Source organism: Aplidium turbinatum, chromosome 7 (assembly GCF_918807975.1).
Source record: "Aplidium turbinatum chromosome 7, kaAplTurb1.1, whole genome shotgun sequence".
In the NCBI taxonomy this organism is placed as follows: domain Eukaryota; kingdom Metazoa; phylum Chordata; class Ascidiacea; order Aplousobranchia; family Polyclinidae; genus Aplidium; species Aplidium turbinatum.
Genome location: NC_137478.1, coordinates 2,113,318 through 2,137,387, shown reverse-complemented (window position 1 = coordinate 2,137,387; position 24,070 = coordinate 2,113,318). Strand labels below are relative to the sequence as shown.

Genomic DNA, 24,070 nt, shown 5'->3' with positions numbered 1-24,070 from the left:
TGATCGGAATTGCCGCAAACATTTCAAAATTTCTCTCGATCTTTTCAGGGGACGAAATAGGTCAAAATTTGATTTTGTTACACGATTTGAGGGTACGAAATCGGGGTACGAATTTTTCAGGGGACAAAATAGGTCGCATCCAGACTCAACATAAAGACATAGCTTTATTTCCGAAAAATGCCAAAGAAAGCATGATCTTAACCTTTTGCTATGCTACCGGACAGCACCATTTTAAAGTAATATTCATACCCAAATTTTTGTTTAACATGCTCTCAGAATACTCCAAATTCAAAGTAATTTTTCAAAATTTTCTGGGAGAAGCCCCCCAGACCTCCCGCTGTTGGGTGTCGCCTTCGTCGATCACGCCGCCACCACCCCCCCTCCCCTTTCAAAATACCTAGCTACGCTACTGAATTGGATCATTGTCATTGGGGCCTGCAAAGCATATTCTGCACAGGGCCCGAAATACCCTAAGATTGGCACTGCGTGCACCGATAAACAAAGCATTTCGATTTATTACGTAGGTTTACAAAAATTAGTAACAAGACTTCAACCGTTCTTCTGGTTACTATTCGACATGTTTAATTCGACTAAAAACTAGCGTGACACAAAATGCTGACACTAGTATCATCTTATACTGTGCAGTTCAAGGTGAAGCTTTGTCGGATGCCAACGATTTTCCAGTTTTTACTTTCTTAAGAGATCGCCTGAGTTGAAGATGCCAATTGAAAATCAAACAGATAGATAGCGCTATGCATTGCATTTGGAATATCAAACGTTTAAACTAATCTTTTGTTTTTTGATAATCGGCAATTCTAAAGAATTTTAAATGGTTGTGTTTTGTTAAGCTTCAGCATATACCTTCTTTTTATTTATATCCAAAAACTTTGACCAAACATAAAGATTCACTTTGTGTAATCATTATGCAGTAATTTGGACCTCTGTGGCTGTTGACATCTATGACTGTGTAAGTTGTGTTAAGATTTCTTTGTTGGGCGCTCTTGGCTTATGCCGATTGAGCACTTTACTGGAGGCACCTTGCTATGCATTGCGCAAAGCTCACTGCTTGCAGTTTGACCACTTTGGCAAGGTTGGTAGTAGTACCATTTTTTGAAGCTTCGATTCCACAAATAGGGAAACGCCATACGGAGGTATACATCTCCGTGACCATACCCAGTGTACCTACTGCACTAAGGAGGCTGGGAGGCCGAAACGGTGTGCACTGTCTGCAGTTTGTTACACAATAAGTCCTTTACTGTGACGTCAAAGTTGACGTGCTTTTCAAGTGTGGATATCGATGACCTTACTTATTATTTACTAACTTTTTATCGATTATCGAATAGCGATTAATAATCTGTAAGTTTGGAAAAGGAAAGAAAACCAAAGACCACATCAACTGCACAATATAATATCACGCTCTCCGAATGTCATGATCTGGGCGATTTGAATGACAAAACAAAACAATGGCTGTTTGACACTTGCGCTAAATCCAATTCCAAACCACCGCCCAGAAGTCCATGCACCGCCATTGCGTGGAGAATGGAATTAGTTATTCACTAAAGAAGTAGCTTGACCTTGTTTTTTGCAAAACTAATTTGTGAGTCGAATACAGACAACAGTAAATTTACTTTTTCATCTCAGAATTTTTGGCAAAGTTCTAAAAAAAGTTTGTAGTTTCGTTAACTATTGTTTAAAATTGTCATTCACTAATCATGGGATCTGGATGCAGTTCTCGTAGTGCAACCACGGTAAGTATGTGAAATTCACTTCATTGTCAGAAGCTAACTTTACTTTTAAAATATTAAAAACAAGGAGACGCATGAGTTAATGAAAGTCGCATAATAAAGCAGTTCCATCCCACTACACAGTAACTTTTTACCAGCTTCTTAGGCCTACTCTCTTTTCGGCATGCATAAATGCGCAGAGTGTAAGTGTTTAAGGGGATAACGGAATCTAGATTAAGTTACATAAAAATTGCGTTAATGTTACATAACTGTATACAAGTGTTTTTATTAACTTTGATTATTAGCGATATGTTTATTTTTATTTCAGGTTGCACCGATAAGTGTTGTAGAACATGCTGCGACCGATGCGTTACAATATTATGTGGTAACCATGAAAGACAAGATAAATGGTGTAACTGTAAGTAGTCTACACAAAAGCTAGCTCGCGTTTGGAATAAATTCGTGCAAGGCAATTCAATGTTTTAATGGTGATTAAAAACCTTGTATAAAACATTGTACAGAATAATTCAGTTAATACATCCACCTTGATTGATTGATTGAATCTTTATCCTCGGACTGGGAAAGCTTCTTGCAGAGCTTAATCCTGGCAGTTTCGCATACTTGTAGAGGCTTTGAATCACTGACGCAGGCCCGGTCACCTAGATTGACAGAGTGAAGTTTCCGATTGATGAAGTCTTGTTGCCAGGGAATTATTCCATCCATTAAATGCCGCTGAATGGAGAGCAGTCCTTAGAATGCGTTGCTCAAGCGCACACCCCGAGAGTCGAACCAGCGCCGCTTTGATCTTGAAGCTTCTTCGTTCCAGAAGTGACGCGCTAACCAATTGAGCTATCGGGGCGGACCTTGGAATTAACTGATGCTGGATTTAATAAGCGGTGGTTGTAATAAACGATTTGTCTAAAACTTCAACTTTCCTACCTTTCAGTGGTGAAATGCAACCACTTAATTGTGTAATAGTAGCCATTAGCCACTGCCCACTCGGCTCCGCCAGGCGGAAGATTTCTGCAATAGCGTAAGTATGTAAGAATAAGAAATAGTGTAAGAATTCTCTTGCACTGTAAATTCGGTTATAGGTGAATTGTTCGTAAACAGTTGTTCGTAAAACAATTGTTCGTAAACAGTTGTTCGTAAAATTAATTCTTCGCTAAACAATTCTTTGTAAATCATTTCTTCGTATACATCAATTGTTCGTATAGTGAATTGTTCGTAAACAGGTGATAGGTCAATTGTTTGTGAACAATTTTTCAGTTGTTACTCAGGGGCGCCGGAAGCGGGGGACAGGGGGGGCATCATGGAGGGACAGGGGGCAATGGTGCCCTTTTGAAGTCATGTAAGCTACAGTACTGCACATTTTGCAATATAACAATTTCTGCTATTCGCTTTTAGCCTAATTATAACACAGGCCAACAAAAAATTTTTGGCACAAATAAAGGTGAGAGTCATTTTAAAGTATTTCAAGGCCCCTGATTCCGAAAATGCACTCAGTTTTTTCGAATTGGCTTTAGTTTTCGAAATATTTTACAATGAAAATATTTTTGAAATCGTTAATCAAAAGCTTTCAATCAAAAGCTCAAAATAATTTTTACAGCACAAATTCTGCAACACAGTAGGTTACATCATTATAACATAGCATGATGGCCTTCTTTGTATACCGGACACTTGTATCATTACTTGATAGTGAGCTGATAGATGAGCATTATCGCTATATCTTATCTGAAAAGTTTTAATAAAATTGGCCTTTCAGCAGCAAAAGTGCCCTTTTTCATAATCCTGCCCTTCCCCCAGTCAAAAATTTTTTCGGCGCCCTTGTTGTTACTCGTGCAGGACATTTCCTTTGAAGTGCACTATAATCTTTGTAATAAAGCTGGCCACCATACAAAAGTTTGGCTTTTTTTTTCGCTGCCATTCTGAATCAGGGACTCTACACTTTGTCTGCTCGTCTACAGCACGTCACATCTAGCACATCTCTAGCATATACGCTACCCTAATTAATTGTTTGTAAAGAATTGTAACTGTTTTACGAACATCTAGTATTACGGTCAATTGCATGCACGAAGAAATGCTTTACGAAGAATTGTGTTACGAACAATTAATTTTACGAACAACTGTTTACGAAAAAAACGTCGGACACCGGAGGCCCTATGTACTAAAATTTTAGATAATTTTTCTAAGGGTCAGCGGCCGCTTTGAAGGCACCAAAAGAAGTCTGCCATGACAAAAACATTGACCGCCACTTCATTAGTCGGTGACTAGGTGTATTTAAAGAAATTTCAAATAAAGAAATGAAAGGAAAATATTTTTTCAAGCAATTCGGATGTAATACTCGATTGCTTATATCATCTATGGATGTAATAACCGAAATCTATAGTAATACTTATCTTAACCATTAGCACGCATTTTTATGTAGATTTATTATAACCCAAGTATTGAAAATATTGCATGACATTGAATTTGAATGCATATTTCAATGACGTCATGTTTCGTCAATATTACGCGTTATGAAACTATGACATAGTCACACGGGGTCATTCTCGTTCAAAACGTTGCGGCTAATATTAATCAGACCTTTTTTATTTTCTGCCACACCGTTTGAGATTTGTATGCTTGTTAACTTTGTACGGTATTTTACCGACTATCCAGCAAGACGGTAGATGTGATATTTTGTCTGTTCAAACAACGGACTCTACAAAATAGAATTAATTTCCTTCTTGCTTAGACTTCAGCTTCGAAGAAGTGAATTAAGAGTGGCTACAATACTGTACTTGATTGTATCTTTTGAGAGATACTTTAACGCTATACGTCTTGTAAAGCGCTAATACCAACACATATCTATGATAAACACTGTAAATAAGCATCAAGAAAATGAAATATCTTCTGACAGTGAAGTTGTGCAGCATAGGCAGTTGTCAGGTTGCCTCATGGACATCGTTTGATGCAGTCAGTTCTTTTCGCCACTATAATATATTTTCTAAAATAGACGCTTTATCAGTTGAAGCGCAGACTTTATACCGTACTTTTTGTCCTTTTAACCAATCTTTTTCGTATTGTTTTGTTCCTGGTTAGGCTTATGATGGCATAGTTCTATACCATACTCTTTCGTGTCATTTTCCTTTTATTTCGCCTTTGATTGTTAGTTTTTCCATCAATTCTTCGATACAGCAAGAGTAACACGTTTTTAATTCCTTCGCACTTTCATCTTTTGATTTTTGTGCTGTTTGCTTTCAGCTTAACTAAAGATGATCTAGCTACTAGCTGATCGAAATCGATTTTTAGCCATTTAAGATTGAACTGACTCGTGTGAGAATAAATTCCTTTGCATGTAAATAAACATGCTTTATAATTAAAGGGCCTTATAGACTACATGGGCAATATAAATTTTAACAATTGAAGCGTTTAGAACGAAAAGTGACTAAGTCACCTTTTCACTCGAATTGAGTTAAGTACAAAAACGTATTGCTTTCATTGTCCTTTGTCACCAGACACAAAAATATTTTGGTATAAAGGTTGCTAAGCCATCATTTTTGAATACAGGTTTTGAGCGGAAAGGTAATTTTTTCTTCTAAAAGTAACTAAGTCCGTTCTGACCAATAGTGTCGAGTCATTTAACCACGTGACATGATTTTTATTTTGCTTTTTGATCGGGTTCCATTTTAGAGGATATAAAGTCATTAGCTGGTTACCGGTTATTTAGACTGGGACACTGCCTCTGATTTAGGTAGGGTAGGTGAAGGATTAGGATTATTGGTAGTGTTAAAAACGGTAGTGTTTTTATCAGCTTTTAATTGTAGATATTTTGCGAATAAGTGATCAAATAGCCTACCGGTAGTATTTATAGGCCTACTGGTTTCGAATCAAATTCAGCAGTCCACAGGTCCAGTTTGCAAGAAGTTTAGCAGTGCAGACTTCAATATTCACGGGACATGATTAGGCTATTCGATGGAGTGTTGGTGCCAGCAGATAACGAAATGAAGTACTGTACACTTAACCTAAGATTAAGTAGCCTATTGGATTGAACTATTATTTTTATAACTTACGTATTCTCTAAAGGTCCTAGCCTATCTACCAGTTTTCTTTACTTCTATACTACACTACTAATGAAGGGAAGAAGGTTTTGAGAGTGTACCCAATTACTATTATGTAGTCTAGTAGGCCTAACCCAATCATTATTCTACTGTACATTGCCAATGAAGGTGGGAAAGTCTCTGTACTTTACCTGTTTTTTACCCCATTAATTACCAGTAACAGTTATTATGTGCTACCAGCCTAATTTTTTCAAGATATTTCTAACCCAAAATAATTCTTTGCAGATTATTCCAATGTCATATTAGTACGAGGTTTGAAGAAATATATTTAAATAGCTTACTTTACAGTAGTATCTGGAGTAAGAGATGGCAAATTCTGTTAGGCCTATAGAACACTTAAAAGTGCTTAAGTCCATCATTTGTGTCTAAAAGTGCCTATAAGTCCAGCAATTTTGAAGAAAAGTGCATAAGTCCAAAACAGAATATTATCAATATTTTTTGACAAGTTCAACTAAAAAATCAATTAATAGTACAATCAGAACTAGGTTGGGGTTGTAGACACTGACATATGGTAAAAACAAAAAAATCTTTTAAATCTTGATTTACAATGCAATTGAAAACTGTACATGTCAATATCTCCTTAGTAGTATTTTGTGACTTAGTCACTTTTCGTTCTAAACGCTTCAATTTTTTTCCCCGTAGCAATTAAAGTTGTACATACAACAGTTACATATTATAAAACAACTTAAGATTATCAGTAGTTCATGTTGAAACAAGCAAGTCCTTATCAACATTTCTTTCATTTAACTACTATCGCAAAAATTTATTAATATTCCATAGAAGGGATTTCTTAACGACGACGACCTTGAAAAATGCCATAACTCCGCAAAACTGGAAGCGATGAGGCGGTTCAAACAATTTCAACGAGAACCGATGGATCAATTTCTACTGCACAATAACAAGCTGGACATTAAGATTCGAAGTAAAATGGGAGATTTCAAGCTTCAAAATGCCCAAAATAAGGTTTGGTTGTATATACTGTAGATCAAAACAGCATAGTTACAGAAAAAACACTTGAATTTCAATTTCAGACAATTGAGTTTTGAAGGATTAGGACTTTTTTTTCCTTCAGCTGAAAGTAATTGGTAGAATTGTTTGTGCCATGGTCATTTTAGTGTTTTTACTACAAAGGCTATAAAAAAAATTTAATAAACTTTCAACTCTAACAAGTTATAAATTCAAGACAAATGTACGACTAGTCCAATTGATGTCAAGTTATCTTGTTGTGTTAGCAGTTGTTAGTAGTTTACCTAACAAGTTAGTTGCGAAAAAATAATTACAAAGGTTTTGATTTTTAGCAAAGAGCCGAAGATGAAGCAACTCGAGCCATAGCCTCTGCAAAGAATATATATGAGGAAAATATGATGAATCAGGTAGTTCTAAGAAGTAATTGATGTTTCTGAGCAAGCATTAAAAGTTATTTAAACTAGAATACTTTTAATTCTTTTCTTAGGTTGCAATTTACCTTTGTAGGCTATTTTTCGAGAATAAGTCCGAAATGTTTACAATATAGAGTATAGTTTGTTTGACAGTTCATTTTATTGTGTTACAAACATCAACATATAAAACTAAACAAAACAACCGGATTTAGCTGATTTGTTAAAACATTAAACAAATTAACTCTAAAAATTGTAAGTAGCGAAAAACATTTGTTTTTATTTTTGTGTCTTCAAATAATTATGTTAAACTTTATGATGCGGCTTACTTTTCATTGCACTCAGAAGATCATTGTTTTTTTCTCGGATACAGCCATTAAGATTTACGATTGTTTTGTTTGTGTTGTGTGTAAATATAAAATAGTATATAATGATAATATAATAATGTATGTGTAAACATGAATATATGGATAATGTGCAAAATGTGTTAGTAGTTTATCACTTGCATCCATTTACCTGCTATATTTTTTCCATACTGTGCAATACAATTGTAAAAAATTGCTATTTTAAATTTGGGATACAGCTCGATATACAGTAGAAACGAAGCATTCGAGATCAAATTATATCGCCACCATATGGCCTGATAATGTTTGTCTAGATGCGCATAACTTCACTATGCTACAAACAAAAATATGCTAATGCAGTGGTTTTTAACTGTTGCTGCAGCACACACCCATAATAGCTTAAGGTTTTAGCTTCATGTAAAATCCAATATCTTAGCATTATATTTTTATACATCATCGTGGCCCAGCTGCACGCCCGCGAGCCAATCGTCACCGGCAATTTTTTTTTATTTGATTCCGAAGTAAAAGTTTCTAGTAGTAAAATTAAAGTGAACTAATTTACAAACACTTAGAGTTTCTGATAAGAATGCAGTGAAATTTAAGTGGGTAAAAATAATTTATAATTTGAAGGGATGAAAAAGTATTTCGAGGTTTTTCCTCAAAATATTTAACGCCTTTGCTTTGCAAAACCTCTCTCACAAATAAATCAAATATAGTTATTACTATCTAAACCCTTGACAGCCTGTTTCACCTAACGGAGGATTATCAGAAGGTCCTTATTCAAATAGAATATGTCTCTCATAAATATTGTCTCTCACAAATATGTATGCAATGATTTTTTATAAATAACAAGAAACCCCAAAATGTAACACAGAAAAACTTGAAGATTTTACAAAGAATCAGAAATGAAATGTAGTCGTAAAAGTAATTCAATCGAATACTTTTTTTTAAATCCGACGATGACGTACACTCCAGCGGCTTTGTTTAGCCAAGTTAAGCGTAAACGCATTACAGTATAATTATCTCGCAAGGGCGTCGGGCTTTTCCACTCAATAGTGCACTAATGGGGGATGCAAGTTCTTGTTTCTACCAGTGTGAAACAGAAAAATACACCGCAGATCATATCATCAACAATATCATCATTCTTCATCCAGAAAATTGAGCAGCAGCTTTGCATATCTTGGACGAGGAGAGCAGGTGCTGCCTTCTCTTCATTGTCCTCTATAATATAATCTATAATCCCAAAATTTTGTAAACTGGAATAGTGAATGGATAACAGCTTTAACGCGAAGGCTCAAATGACGGTGTAGCCGGGCCGCGACTATGACAGACAATTTGCTTTCCAAACAACTCAGAAATAGACTTGAAAGAAATACTATTTTTTTTCAATTTAAATGTTGCTGTAATGATAAATTCAAGCAAAAAACATTAAAGAAGTTTCAGTACCTTGCTCCTCACATTGTGAAGTATCGTAGCTTGCTGGTCAGCCACGACGTCGATCTCACAAGTAATAGCAGGCTACTACAGCTCCGCAAAGCTTAAATGATTGGTTGGTATGGTTGGTTTTGAATCTTTATCCTCGGACTGACAAGGCCTTGATAGGGTATTCCTGGAAGTTTCGCATACTTGTAGAGGCTCTTGACGCAGGGCCGTTTACCAAGATTGGCAGAGTGAAGTTTTCCGATTGTTGAAGTGTTGTTGCCAGGAAATTATTCCATTCACTAGGTGCCGCTGAATGGAGAGCAGTCCTGAAGTGCGTTGCTCATGCGCACACCCCGAGAGTCGAACCAGCGCCGCGTGATCTTGAGCCAGCGAGTAACCACTGAGCTAACGGAGCGGACGTCAGTGTGTATCATTTTAGCAAAAACCTTTGAGAATTATTTGCAAAAAAGTACCAAACCAAAATGTAGGAAAATCTTACCTTAATTTTTTGGGATTTTACAATGACATCATACGATCTTCTAGTGTAAAATAAGCGAAACTACCACAGGGAGTTTCAGGTGATAATCTGCAGTAGGTATACAGGGTGACCCAAAAAGATGCGTAGGCCTACCCATGTTTTATTCGATTTTTTCACATTTGGAACACATCTTGGGAAAGCCATAAATTGACAAAAAATTGACAAAAAAAGCTGAAACTCTGGTCAATGGTTTTCCATAAACTGAATAATGTGTGGTTGTAATTTGAAATAAATAGCTTTTCAATCAAAGTCACAATTGAAATTTTCATGGGTACGCATCTTTTTGGGTCACCCTGTACCTGGTGAATAGTTTCACAGCAGTGGAGTCAGGCGAAAAAAATACGACCCCCGACCCCTCCGTTTATAACTGGCTGATTTCGATTTCGGCTTTCAGTGTAGCCAGGTTGTTCTGAATTTTTGTACTTTTTCATTTTCTTAAAAATTAATTTCACTAAAGTTGTAATCAAATTTTAAACGGCGATTTTCACAAAACTGACACGAACGAGCACTCACATCTTTCGGAAAAGGTTCGGAGCGCAATACGAAAAACAAGGAATATTATTTTGAAAAAATATATTGCAAACGAAAATTTTATTGTTTATCGTTTCAAGTTGGAGTAGGTTTTTTTCAACGACTCCGATTCCTGCCTTGCCAAAATCCTTTGACTTCAACTCCACGATTTCAATGCCACAGCCCTAGGCATGACTCCTGTTTTTGAAGTATAGATATAGGAGGCTTTTTGGTGTTGGTAAGGAGATAAAAATTATGACATAAGTATCTCCATAACTTATGTTGCAAAAATGAAACTTACGGTGTGAAAGAATACGTGACATCTACTACTACCTACTGTTGTAACCGTTATTTGGTTTTATTAAACTTAAAACTCGAATCTGCAAAAAAAATAATCATTCTATAACACAATTCAAGCAGCAGACCAGCTAAATCAACACCCTTCACTCAAACTTGCACAAACTAAAACTGCGAACAGAAATACAATTTCACCAACAGTGAACAGTGAATCAACACGTCGGCTTCAGGCACTAGCTTTAGGCATCAGAGCACTTGTTCAATTACAGCTCATTCTCCCCCATATAAAATTGAACAACACCAAAAGTTGAAACAAAACAAAGAGAACAATTGGAACTTAAAATTACAATTGAAGGTACACCGTTATTACAACATCTAATGTTTACATGTGCCATAGCATGAAGTTGAACACAAATTGTATCAAACGTAAGGCACAGTACCGTAGTAATCGACAGGTTTGCGTCTCCGTTCAGAGCGGCGCAGTTTTTGGAGTGACAACGCTATTCTCATTAGTTTCGCTTGGTCCATCACTAGGGGAGTGTGTTATTTGACGAATTTCACGATGGCAACGTGGTACGGTGCTTAAAATATGTGGAGTAGTATCCAAATCCGGAATATGAAAATAATTATCATATTGGACCACCCTAACCCCCATGTACATGCCCCCTGAAAAGGGGGTATCCATAAATTCACCAAAATATGAGTTTTTAAGCCTTTTCACCAAACGACGTGTATTTTGGCGGTATTTATGGTGCTCCTATAGGGGTTTTCGGGGTCTGTGAGTTCAAATATGGCATTAGAAATTACCTCCAAAAATCCAATATAATGGTAATCCAATATGGCGGCCAAAATGGCGCTTAGAATGGGTACTTTCGTAAAGTTTAACCAAACATAGTCATGTAATATGTCGAATTATAGGTTTTCGGGGGCGTAGAATACGAATTCATGATTATTTCAAACAAAAAATAAGCTGATAACAGCATATTTTCAAATTTATGACGTATATGTAATTTAGTATAAAACACAGTATTTAGCTCTTTGTTAGATTCATGCCGTCAAGAACAGAATTTAAATCAGTCATCGTAACATCCGCTTTGCCACTCAAATTACTCAGGTAAGTTTTCAGATTGGCTCCATAAACAGAAGATGGCAACTTTTTATGGTCTTTCAATAAACGAAAAATGTCACTTTGTTTTGGAACTGAGAGTGCAGTGTCACGGGCGTATCTGATCTCGAGGTATAACCGCTTCTGTTTCTCAATCTCTGTTATATTACTATTTAGAATCTCATCCACATCAGAGTCCTTCGTAAAAGGACCGCCTTGTTTTTTCAGTTTGTTTAAATCATTATTTCGTCTTTTATCAAATTGTGCTACATTAGCTATTTCTTTGCCGGCGAGGCCCTGTTGTTGCAAATGCTTCTGTTGCTCATCCCAGGCTTTCATTATGACAGGAATTGTAAACTTTGCAATGTTGCCATATTCTCGGAATGAACCAGAAGATTTGGATTCTATCAAGTCCTGTGATTTGGCCTTTACTTGAACAGTCGACGCACACTTTAAGTTCTTGGCGCCTCGTTGTTTGAGTTCATAATTTATGAATCCTACCGCCCGTTCTGAATCCAGATTGTGTATAGGGGCACTTTTTAGTTTTTCCGAATCCATTCTTGACAGAGCAATCTCCGATACCTCATCTGAAAATTCAAATATGTCCCCTTTCTGGCGTTGGAAACCATCCGCTAGTTTTGGTAATAACAGGACGTGTGTCTTTAATTGCTTTACTAAGTGACGTACGGATATCTTGGCTGTATGTTGTCTGGTTGAAGCGTTCCAGGGAAATGAAGTTGAGTGCAGGCTGTTGGAGATTGAACAAAGCCTGAGCATCGGTTTCACGAAGGTTTTTATTCAGTGTTTGGAAAGCTTCTGTTAGCTTTGAATACTTAGTAGTTTTTGCCGTAGTGAGGGATAGAAAAGGTTCTACCAGATGCAATCCAATCAGTGCTCCTACAACGTACATTACTCTCATGAAATCTAGTTCTAGAAAACATCTTACAATACAAGCGAGCTGGTTTGTTACTTGCTCAAATTTTTGTAGAAATCTATTCACGTCTTGAAGATGGTGAACAACTACAGCGCAAGTGAGTGTCAACCGATTAAATCTTTCATCTTTTAAACATAGGGAAAGATTCTTTTTCGGCGCCATGAAGATATCAAAATCCACTGCTCTGTTCCAAGGCTTATGATTGAAGTCGTGGTTTACGAGCCTTGTTATGTAATCGAGTGCTTGCTCGGTCACACTTGAATGTGTATTACTTGCTTCAACGAGGAATTTTGAATAGATTTTGTCCTTTCCAAGAGCGTTCTCTATCTCTGCCGATAACCTCGTGATTATTCTATTGAACATCAATGTTGGATGCACATTACAGAAGAGGTGATTAGGGATGTGCCCAGTCTCAAGTCTTTCAGCTACAAATTTCTCTACCTCTAGATTGTGCAAAGTCTGATCAGTAAGAATGAAGTCAAGTTTTTCAAACAGAAGTTTGGTGCTAACTCCACTAGCAGCTGATAACACATTTAACAAGGCAATCTGCAGTTCTGCTAGGTTTTCACGAGTCTTGGATGCAATTGGCAATGTTGGTAGTGGTCGAAACATGCCATTTACCGTTACACCCTGAACTGAGAAGGACCCAGCTCCTTGCTTTTTTGATCCGTCATCTGCGTACGTAACTGCAGATTTTTCATCGCTGTCCATCATCTGTTTTACGATTTCATCTAACGCCTAAGCTTCTAAACTTCGCCCCACCTGTTTCACGTTGCGCTTATCAGGCAACGTATCTCTATCTATTTCATCGGGAGACTCATTATGAAGTTTCCATTTTTGACCAAAAACCTTATTGCCGATGGTCACAACGGCCGCTGCCGCCTGTGTTTCTGACATGTGGTTGACGCTTTTTAATTTGTCCATTGCCTCGTAAACCTCTGGACGCACTTTTCGTTCACCTAAACGGATGTGACGATACTGCGCTGGCATGTCATCATGTTCATCAGATATACTGAGACCAAAATTGAGCTTTCGTTTCTTTCTGTGTCCTCTTGAAACTTCCTCGGAATCACTTACTTCATACTCGCTTCGTTTTTTTCAGCTGATTGTTCGGAGGAGCCACTTATCTCTGCTTTTTCTTCCAAGTATGATTTTTCTACGACAGCCGTCTGGCGCGATCTGTCGATACTCTGCATATCCTGAGGATATTGCTAAACACAATGCAAAATAACAAGCATAATTCATCAGTATGAACATGTATAAATACTAAATCAAATGTAGTTATTACTATCTGAAGCCTTTACAAATTGTTTCACCTAACGGATCATCAGAAGGTCTGCAAAAAACATGTAAACAGTAAAGAATCGATAATTCTGAAAAGATATTAAATATTACAACTGTAAATTAATCTGCCAAAAAAAACTCTAAACCTGTCCTTCCTGAGAAGATATTAAATATTACAGCTGTAATTTAATCTGCAAAAAAAACCTCTAAACCTGCATTCCTGAAAAGATATTAAATATTATAACCGTAATCCAATCTGCAGAAAAAAACTCCAGAATTACTAAGGACAGCCTCCATCCGCCACGATAAAGTATCAATCAATTTGTCCCAATGGAAACCAAGCAACAATGATGGCAACATCTATGACATCACAAAGAAGCAAAATGCTTGTTATGATCGGCTCAACCTGTAGTAATCTGCACAGAATGAATAAAAATTGTTTTTAAACCTGTAAAAATTAAATGAGATTTATAACCTGTAAAAATCAAATGAAATTTAATTTTTTCAAAATTATAACCTGTAAAAATCCCAAGGAATTGTGATGATGTAACCTGTAGTGTCCTGAACAAATGAAATAAAATCCGTTTATAAATCTGTAAAAATTAAATGAGATTTATAGCCTGTAAAAATCAAATGAAATTTTAAAAAACCTGTGAAAATCAAAAGGAATTTATTTTATTTTGAAGTACTTGAGTTTAAATTTGTTTCTATGACGACATTTGCCGACCAGTTCCGAACGCTTGTTCAAAAGGTGGCCACTATCAGCCTTCAGAATGGCCAGCTTTTCAGCCAAACATAGGCCACAATTGTTACGACCACCACCACTATAAGGCCGAGCACAGCTGTGGATGGACCAAGTTATTTTAGGGTCAACACCCTTGTCCTTAAGGTCCCAAACTGCCTTAGATAGCTCGGTGCTGTTTCGTTTAGACCTATCCATGAAAGTACATTTATGGTTGGAAAAACGTTTTTTAAAAGTAGTTTCGCAACAACCAATGTAATTAAGAACCTTCGGGCTGTTATCAATGGTAGCTTTGTAAACAATGGCCTTCTGCAAGCATTGCCCATTCAAAGGACAATCTGGCCTCACCCTACAATTGCAACCAGGCTGCGATGGTATATTATCAGCCTGCAATATTGCTTTATTGTGGGAGGATATGACGCTTGCAACATTCGGAGTACAACTGTAGCTCAGCTTAATAGTATTACGGTTGAATATTTTGTGCAATCTATGATGGGGTGGAAAGTGTGTGGAAACAAGTTTGAAAAATTCCTTACCAATATTGCTATCAACCTGCAAGCTGAAAGGAGGGTTAAACCATAAAATTTTCCGGCTCCTTTTCCTAGATGTTCGTAAGTTATTAGCAGGGTTGTAGCAAACTCTCTCCGCAAAACCACTTTTCAAAAGGGCATCGTTATAAACAGATGCGGTCTTATCAAATTCATTTTGGCCAAATGATGTGGCGGACAATCGCTTTGAAATCATAGTCGGGATTTGTCTCTTAATGTTGGGTGGGTGATTGGACTGGGCATGAATGTAAATTGGATCATTATTGGGTTTTCTATAAGGCCAGAATTTACCAGATAGCAAATTCAAAGTGACGTCAAGAAAATCAGTTTCAATAAGACCAGTATCCACAGTAATATTTAAGCCATGTTGTTTAAATAATTGAATGACATTCTTTCTCAAACGATCAATCTTAGGGCCGGATAAATTACGCAAAATAGCCAGACCATCATCACGATATAAGCCAAGCATGTCTCTGTCAACAATAGCAGAAAGTTCGTTCAAAAGAAACAAGCCGACCAACTCACAAATCTCAGCACCATCAAATGAGCCCATTGTAACGTCAAACAAACCATCTTTCTTAGCCCAAGTATCACCACCATCAAAAAGCAACGATTTCCTAGCATGGAAAATTGTTTGTATGATACAATCATCCAAATCCATAAATGGTTTGGCAAACTCAATTGCTTTACACAAAAGTTCCTCCGTAATGGATGGATAAAAATCAACAATGTCAAATTTCATAAAGGTGCATTGACGTTTAGATGGAATAGCCTTAAACCAGGATAACACAGAGTCTGTGTTTTTCCATTGATTCAGTCGTGATGCATCACGGATGGTTACGTTAATAGAGTCCAAGTATTGTTTACTTATACGGCCAATCTGGGACTTGGAAGGGTTAATCAACCTGCATTTAGGGTTCGATGTAAAATTTGGTTTATGATCTTTTAGCGTAATAAACGCTGGGTTGCTTGATACTTTTTCAACCCGATCATCAACCTTTAACGCCTTGGCAATCGTTTTAGCCTCAGTATTGATCGTGTCACTGATAGCAGGATTCACCTTTTTGTATTTTGCCGATACATTATCATTAAGCAATTTTTTATAATCCTGGGTTTTAACTTTGTATAAGTTAGTAGTTTTATCTGCTGATATCAACAGATCCGTAGAGTTAATAATATTCTTAATGTCATTAGTTAGTTTTCTCTGAAAAGAATTGTAAATGGGTTTGAACTTAATCTTACGAACCATCTCGTATAAACCATTCTCAAATGGTATCAAAGCACCATGCTGTGGAGGTGTTCTTTCAGTCGTAAAGCCAAAGTTATTAAAATGCTCAGACTGAGAAACATCTTGCTGGTTAAGATCGAAAAAATAGGCCTTCCAACGTAAACGTTTAATAAAATTTTCAAGCTTACCTAACATCGTCTTCAAATATCGATCTTTACTTGGAATAGCAATGTTTTTTAAAGAATAACCGTAGTTAATCTTTTCCAAATTCATAATAACTGGATAGTAGCATCAAAAGAAAGTGCTCAACTAGATCAGTGCTAGGAGCAATATTAAAACAATGAAAACTATTAATACTACAAAAAGTGCTCAATGCCAAGCAAAAAGGCAAAGCAGAGCGAATTAAATCAAATGTAGTTATTACTATCTGAAGCCTTTACAAATTGTTTCACCTAACGGATCATCAGAAGGTCTGCAAAAAACATGTAAACAGTAAAGAATCGATAATTCTGAAAAGATATTAAATATTACAACTGTAAATTAATCTGCCAAAAAAAACTCTAAACCTGTCCTTCCTGAGAAGATATTAAATATTACAGCTGTAATTTAATCTGCAAAAAAAACCTCTAAACCTGCATTCCTGAAAAGATATTAAATATTATAACCGTAATCCAATCTGCAGAAAAAAACTCCAGAATTACTAAGGACAGCCTCCATCCGCCACGATAAAGTATCAATCAATTTGTCCCAATGGAAACCAAGCAACAATGATGGCAACATCTATGACATCACAAAGAAGCAAAATGCTTGTTATGATCGGCTCAACCTGTAGTAATCTGCACAGAATGAATAAAAATTGTTTTTAAACCTGTAAAAATTAAATGAGATTTATAACCTGTAAAAATCAAATGAAATTTAATTTTTTCAAAATTATAACCTGTAAAAATCCCAAGGAATTGTGATGATGTAACCTGTAGTGTCCTGAACAAATGAAATAAAATCCGTTTATAAATCTGTAAAAATTAAATGAGATTTATAGCCTGTAAAAATCAAATGAAATTTTAAAAAACCTGTGAAAATCAAAAGGAATTTATTTTATTTTGAAGTACTTGAGTTTAAATTTGTTTCTATGACGACATTTGCCGACCAGTTCCGAACGCTTGTTCAAAAGGTGGCCACGTCGCCTGAAGGGAGGGGGGGCAATGTCCTTAGTAATTCTGGAGTTTTTTTCTGCAGATTGGATTACGGTTATAATATTTAATATCTTTTCAGGAATGCAGGTTTAGAGGTTTTTTTTGCAGATTAAATTACAGCTGTAATATTTAATATCTTCTCAGGAAGGACAGGTTTAGAGTTTTTTTTGGCAGATTAATTTACAGTTGTAATATTTAATATCTTTTCAGAATTATCGATTCTTTACTGTTTACATGTTTTTTGCAGACCTTCTGATGATCCGTTAGGTGAAACAATTTGTAAAGGCTTCAGATAGTAATAACTACATTTGATTTAATTCGCTCTGCTTTGCCTTTTTGCTTGGCATTGAGCACTTTTTGTAGTATTAATAGTTTTCATTGTTTTGTATAAATACTAAGGTATATTCACTGTGCATGCCAGGAAATAAGCAGATGTATTATCCTTGAAAGAAATAAAAGAATTATTTCAACAAACTGTAAACTGAAAGTTTTTACTCTAAAATTATTTTAAGAAATTGAAAATGTTAGTTCTGTTACTTGCAAAAATGAAAATATATAATTTTAATAAATCACAAAGCTTTCCTTGTAAAAACCAACAACTAAAAATTTTTTTTTTAACAAACTATAAACTTTTAAGTTGTATGATTGACAAATCAAAACAAAAATTAACTGACTAGCTGCAAACTTTTAAGTTCCATTACTTACAAACTGAAAATAAAAAAAGTAGTTTCAACAAATTGTAATCTGAAAGTTCATCTCTGAAAACATACACATGAAAAATTATTTTAAGCCACAAACTTAAATTTTCTTTTACAAACTTAAAAAATATTTTCAACAAATTGCAATTTTATTTTTACAAGCTTAAGAAAATACAATAAAATATCACAAGTTTCTTTTGCATAATTTGTAACGTTAAAATTTGTGTTCGAAGATTTGTTTGTGTGTTTTTATCATCAGGTGTCATTACGTGTTGCAAAATTTGTGCTCGCATTCTGTTAGAGCTTTGTATTTTTTCATGCTTGTCAAGGTAACAATTTGTGATGTTGATTTTTTTTTCTAGTTGTCAGATTGCAGAAGTATATGTTGCAACAATTTGTTCTATAGCTGCTCATTTGGGTGTTCTTAATGCATAAAAGGAATGTTGATTGTTTAGCTGGAATTAGCATCATCTAAAATAATAATTTATTGGTACAAAAAAACAATAACAATGTTAGAGTAACGTTGTTTTGAAAAAGCTATTATTCTTATAAGCTTTAAGTGACATCAAAACAAAAACTTTAATTTCCAGGTTAGTTAGATTTTTCAAACGTTACTATATAAAGGTTTAGCTGAAACCACTGTTTTAGCGAAACGTAGACCTAAAGAAATAAAGGTTTAACGAAACCAACATAAAGCGAAACGAAGATTAACCGAAATGGAGATGCAAAAATGCATTATTTATTAAGCTTTTGGACCAGTCATAGGTTATAATACATATAACTAACTAATAAGCGACTAAGCACCCCTTTGACTAATTACTTTACATTAAACTAAAAGCAAACCACTGAATAAAAGAATTAAAGTATAACGAAATTAACTAACCCATACAAGCCAAACAATAGTGAAACCTCATTGATTTACCAAAATAACACATTCAGCATGAACAAAACCCAGCATTTGGAAAGCTCTGGAATCGAACCAATAGACCTATCCATCAGAAACAACAGTGAAAACTCTATTCCTGCAAGCAAACAACTTTACGAAAAAACATGGCTACAACCAAACCGATAAAAAGTTAACAAAACTTTTATGAAATCATCTTAATTAAATCCTACATATTAACCGATCTATAATTTTTAGGTCCATACGCATACAGACAGTTTGCTAACTTCAACGCGATCGGCCCGCACTACGTGTTGTACGGGAAGAAGAACAAATATGCGTTGATATATCATCAACATCAACCGGTCATGCCACTGCTGGCAGATGGCCTCCACATATGTTTCCACACCATTCTGTCTTTTGCTGTTCTCATCCAGGTGATACCAATCTTTTCTTCTATGGCATCTCGCCATCTTCTTTTTGGTCTCGCTCTAGTTCTTCTTGCATATCTTCGTGTCCATTCTGTGGTTGCCACTTTAGGTTTGTTGTTGTTTCTATAACATCTTTAATACAAGTTTTGTTTCTGATGACTTCATTTCTAATCTTGTCTTTTCTATTTATGTTTAATATTATTCTTTCCATGTTCCTTTGCGCCGCGGCCAGATTTCTTGTTTGTTGTTTTGTGAATGACTATGTTTCTGCTCCGTCTGTTAATGTTGGCAATATAACTGTGTTCATGATTTTGATATATTTTGCGTTGGTATTTCAAATCGTGATGTTCTATATGTCTAGAACCAAAAGATCTACAATTTAAATCAACAACACTACTTTGGTTATTTTGTGAGATTGATATTTTTATGTTGGTTGAGCAAGAAACATTATACAAATAACGTTAATAAACCTTTATGATCTTCAAGTATATGCTTTAGGTGTACTGTTTAGGCATTGTATTGTAATAACAATTATGGCAGTACTTCGAAGCGAAGATAAAAAATAGTTAAAATCACATCATTTACAAGCTCTTTATGTAATGTATGTAGTGTAATTGTAATGAAAGAAATTAAAGCAAGGTAATTATGAAAGCCTACGAGATTAAAACGATTTCGCAATTAATACATTCAATGCGAAGCATCATGAAACAAAAGCGATGACACAAAGGTATCCTGTAACGTTAAATAACCGCAAACATAATGTAGGTTGTTTCCCTGGTAAAGCGTTTAAAAAAAAGGATGTAATGAAGGTTTGCAAAAAAAATGGTTACAATCAGGTTTAGCAATGTAATTCTGTGTGTGGTATGTAAGTGAATCTTATGTAGCCTATGCATTCTTTTAGGCTCGTGATAAGACATTTTTGTTTTATAATTTAGAAAATTAGTGCGGAGTTAACCGTCAACATTTAGCGTCACTACATTTGATATATCGTCACCCCTTAGCGTTACCACTTTTTGATGCTTGGATGACGTATGTCTGTTGATTGCATCTTATGTTTTTGCCAGGGAAGATTCATTTTTCAATTCATTATTTCATAATGCCTTTTTATCAATATCCTATCGTGAGAATTATGAAGCTGGTTACACAATTATATCGCTGCTTGTTGCACATAATTCGGACTTAGCACTTTCGGACTTTGCACTTTGCGATTCATCTTTCTCACATAAAATCAAATGTGCGTCACCACTTTGGGTTAATACATTTACAAGACCATTCATATTCATAACTATATAAATGTGGTATAAAATCAAATGTGCTTGTGGTGTCACTACTTAGCGTCACTACATTCAAGGCTTCTATCTTACATTTACTTACTACTGATGTTTGATACGCCTCAGCGTTTGCAATTGCGAGCTCTTGAGCACGAGCTTGCTCATATGCATCTTGAAAATCCAGAGTTCTGTTTTCTAACAATCGTTGGCGTATCCCGCACGAAGACAGACCGGCAATGAACACATCTTTCCATAGTCCGCGACGATGCTCCTCGGCGGTCATTCACATTCTTTACTAAAATGTTCCAGGCACAAAACGAAATTGTCTATTGTTTCACCAGGTTGCTGTCGACATGTGCGCAAGCGATGACGTGCAGCTACGATATTCTTAGGCTTAACATAGAGACCCTTCAGGATAGTCATGGCCGATTCATAGTCTCTAGCACTTGCTATACTTTTATAAACCTTCGGGGACACCATGTTGATTAAAACTTTCAAATTGTCTGGGTTCAAATTTGCTGCAGCCAAAGCTTCTAAATAGTGATTGAACGTCTCAAGCCAATGTTTGAATTCGTCGACTGCTGACAGAGCACTTGGCTCAGTTTCCAAACGCTCAGGTTTCAAGACCTTGTCCATGTTTAAATTATAAGTTTAATAAATTGTTGTAACCGTTATTTGGTTTTATTAAACTTAAAACTTGAATCTGCAAAATAAATAATCATTCTATAACACAACTCAAGTTAACAGCAGACCAGCTAAATCAACACCCTTCACTCCAACTTGCCCAAACTAAAACTGCGAACAGAAATACAATTTCACCAACAGTGAACAGTGAATCAACACGTCGGCTTCAGGCACTAGCTTTAGGCATCAGAGCACTTGTTCAATTACAGCTCACCTACTATCATTGCATTGATCAGTTAAATCATTAAGGCCCCGATCGAACGAAAATGGGAAGACGTCATATTCGAGTTTCACTTTTGTTTGGGGTAATCAGTGGTGGATATCTCAAAACGCTTATTGATATGCACCACTGATACCAAACCGTTGAAGAAAATTGTATTAATGCAAGATGTTTAGTATGAACACACTTTTGTATTCCTATTCAGTTTGTTTTACAGCAAAAATTTTACTTTCAACAATAAAAACATTGTGTGTTTTACCTGGTCTAGCTCCCTGAAGAAGTCAATCGTGTCTGATTGACGAAACGTCGAAATAAAAGCAGATCGTCACATTATACACATCTTGTTATAGTTTAGCTTAATTTGCACCAGTAGTACGAATCATGTTATTTAACTAAATGCCTGGTGAACAGCCTCATTCAATTTTCATTGTGTGTTTTCATTCATTTTTTTTGTTGCAGTTGCCTTCTGATAAGTATGTTAAAGAAGTTGATTTTACAAATACGCACGACGCAGCACGAAGGAATGCACTTGAAGCATGTTCAGAGAAATGCAAAAAGTTTCCAAGAAAACTACAGCAACTAGAAGCTGATTTAGATGCTTCGCGTTCGAGGAAATGGAGTGAAAACGAAGGAAAGAAATCATTTGGTAGAATAGTATTTGAGAAAGGTGTAGAAGTTACCGAGGCTGTTATTGATAGTTATGAAACAAAAAGATAAGAAACGAAAAGCATGCCTATTGGGTTAAAAGATAAAAAGTGATTTATTGCACTTGATGAACCTTTAGAAAACACTACTAACAGACTTAAACTTTAAAATTGACAAAATGATATTGTAATTACTCAAACATAAATTACGACGATTTATATAACAAATGCTTCATGCATTAATAAAGATAATACGCCTGCCTTTTCATTGTTTATCGGAAAATATAAGTTTTATTACTTTGCTTAATATGAATTTTGAAGAACATATAGACTCCATAGTGTCACCTTCAAAAACGTCTTCACTACAAAAGTTAAGACAGTTTACTTGTCTGCACTGCATAGTTATCATTTTGTGGATAGTTGCTTACATTTACATTTTAACTCGAATAAATTAAAGACAATCTGTTTCGTATGTTTTTTCAGTGCTTCATGAGTTACTATAGACACACTGTAGTCCACCCTCTTAAAGTAAATATCGGCAACACACAAAATTATCGTAGAGAAATAAGTAGATAACGCACTTGATGTTGCAAGTGTTGCTGTGCTATACAATGTAGAAAGTTTTCCTTTAAAAACAAAAAACGGCTTGTTGCTTTATGTTATATCAATGTCAAAATGATACCTAAAGTTGCTAAGGTAATGGTAATAATGTTATGATCAGGGGCGCCGGAAGCGGGGGGGCAGGGGGGGGCGGATGCCCCCCCTGCCCTCAATTTTTCTGCAGATGGAGGGGCAGGGGGGGCAATGGTGCCCTTTTAAAGTCATGTAATAATATTTCCGGCATAAATTTTGCCTCACAGTACAGGCCTTAAAACTCGTTTTTTTTTCTGCAGCCATCTTGGCCTACCGAGAGCTCCTTCTCGGCGGTAAAATAGAATTAAATAGCATAGAATTAAACTTGCAACAATGCTAAAATGATCACTTAGCATTGTTGAAGTCTGGGCCTAGGCGATGTCCTACAATAGAATCGTTGCACCACGCAATAACTGCTTTATTGGGATTGGAATCCAGTACTGCGGGACCATCTAACGACACTCGCACGAGTGTCTTCAGTGTGGCTGATTTTAAAGAAGTTCGCCACTCCCCTAGAATTCTTTTCAGCAACGAAAAACAACGTTCGACATGTGTTGACGATGACGGCAAGGTAATAAAATAAGTATTTCAATGATGCGAAGGGCATTACTAAAAGAACCATAATTTTTGTTAAATATGATCAATTTCAAGAATGTTTTTTCCTCGGATGTCAACTAACCTAGTTCTCCTTTTTAACAACGATTCAATGTCCGACAACATCGAATCGACATAAAAACGACAATATTGCCAGCCGATGTAAATTAGTACTTGGGATGAACACTTTGTTAAAATAAACGTCGGGAATTACAAACAAGACTTACAGTGCTGATGATCGCAGATGGATATATTCCATCAATAACAAATATTCCCGCACAATACAACTGTGGCGATTATGACGCGCTGACCTAATTCTGCGTCACTCTTTGATACTACATATTTTCAACAGTTAATCCAGGATCATTCTATTGCGAAATTAAATAATTGGCTAGAAGAGACCGGCGGCCAAACTTGGCCGATTGAGGAGGTAGCACCGGTGGTTATTCAAGCACTACTTAGCGGCCATGGCCGCCGGCTGCTTTAAGGCTTGACAGTAGGTTACATCATTATAACATAGCATGATGCCCTTCTTTGTATACTGGACACTTGTAGGCTATCATTACTCAATACATAGTGAGCTGATAGATTAGCATTATCGCTATATTTTATCTTAAAACTTGAAAAAATAGGCCTTCTAGTAAACAAAAGTGCCCTTTTTTCG

At 35.9% G+C, this 24,070-nt stretch overlaps 1 protein-coding gene across 3 annotated transcripts; it reads left to right on the top strand.

Annotated features, from left to right (window-relative positions):
* Positions 1-1,639: 1,639 nt before the first annotated feature.
* On the top strand, positions 1,640-22,644 carry LOC145774360 (uncharacterized). Of its 3 annotated transcripts, none has more exons than XM_082585591.1 (5): positions 1,640-1,748; positions 2,053-2,142; positions 6,611-6,790; positions 7,126-7,200; positions 21,995-22,644. In XM_082585591.1, the coding sequence occupies exons 1-5, from the start codon at positions 1,713-1,715 to the stop codon at positions 22,250-22,252; spliced, it is 639 nt and encodes a 212-aa protein (XP_082441717.1). In that variant the 5' UTR covers positions 1,640-1,712; the 3' UTR covers positions 22,253-22,644. The 3 variants fall into 3 exon arrangements, with proteins under 3 accessions (XP_082441717.1, XP_082441716.1, XP_082441718.1); XM_082585590.1 differs by having other exon boundaries at positions 6,608-6,790; XM_082585592.1 differs by lacking the exon at positions 21,995-22,644 and adding an exon at positions 19,188-19,901 and having other exon boundaries at positions 6,608-6,790.
* Positions 22,645-24,070: the final 1,426 nt, after the last annotated feature.

Coding starts and splice junctions, on each gene's coding strand:
- LOC145774360 (XM_082585590.1), top strand. CDS start 1,713: ATGGGATCTGGATGCAGTTCTCGTAGTGCAACCACG. Junction 1,749..2,052: donor GTTCTCGTAGTGCAACCACG/GTAAGTATGTGA, acceptor TTTTTATTTCAG/GTTGCACCGATAAGTGTTGT. Junction 6,791..7,125: donor TTCAAAATGCCCAAAATAAG/GTTTGGTTGTAT, acceptor TTTGATTTTTAG/CAAAGAGCCGAAGATGAAGC.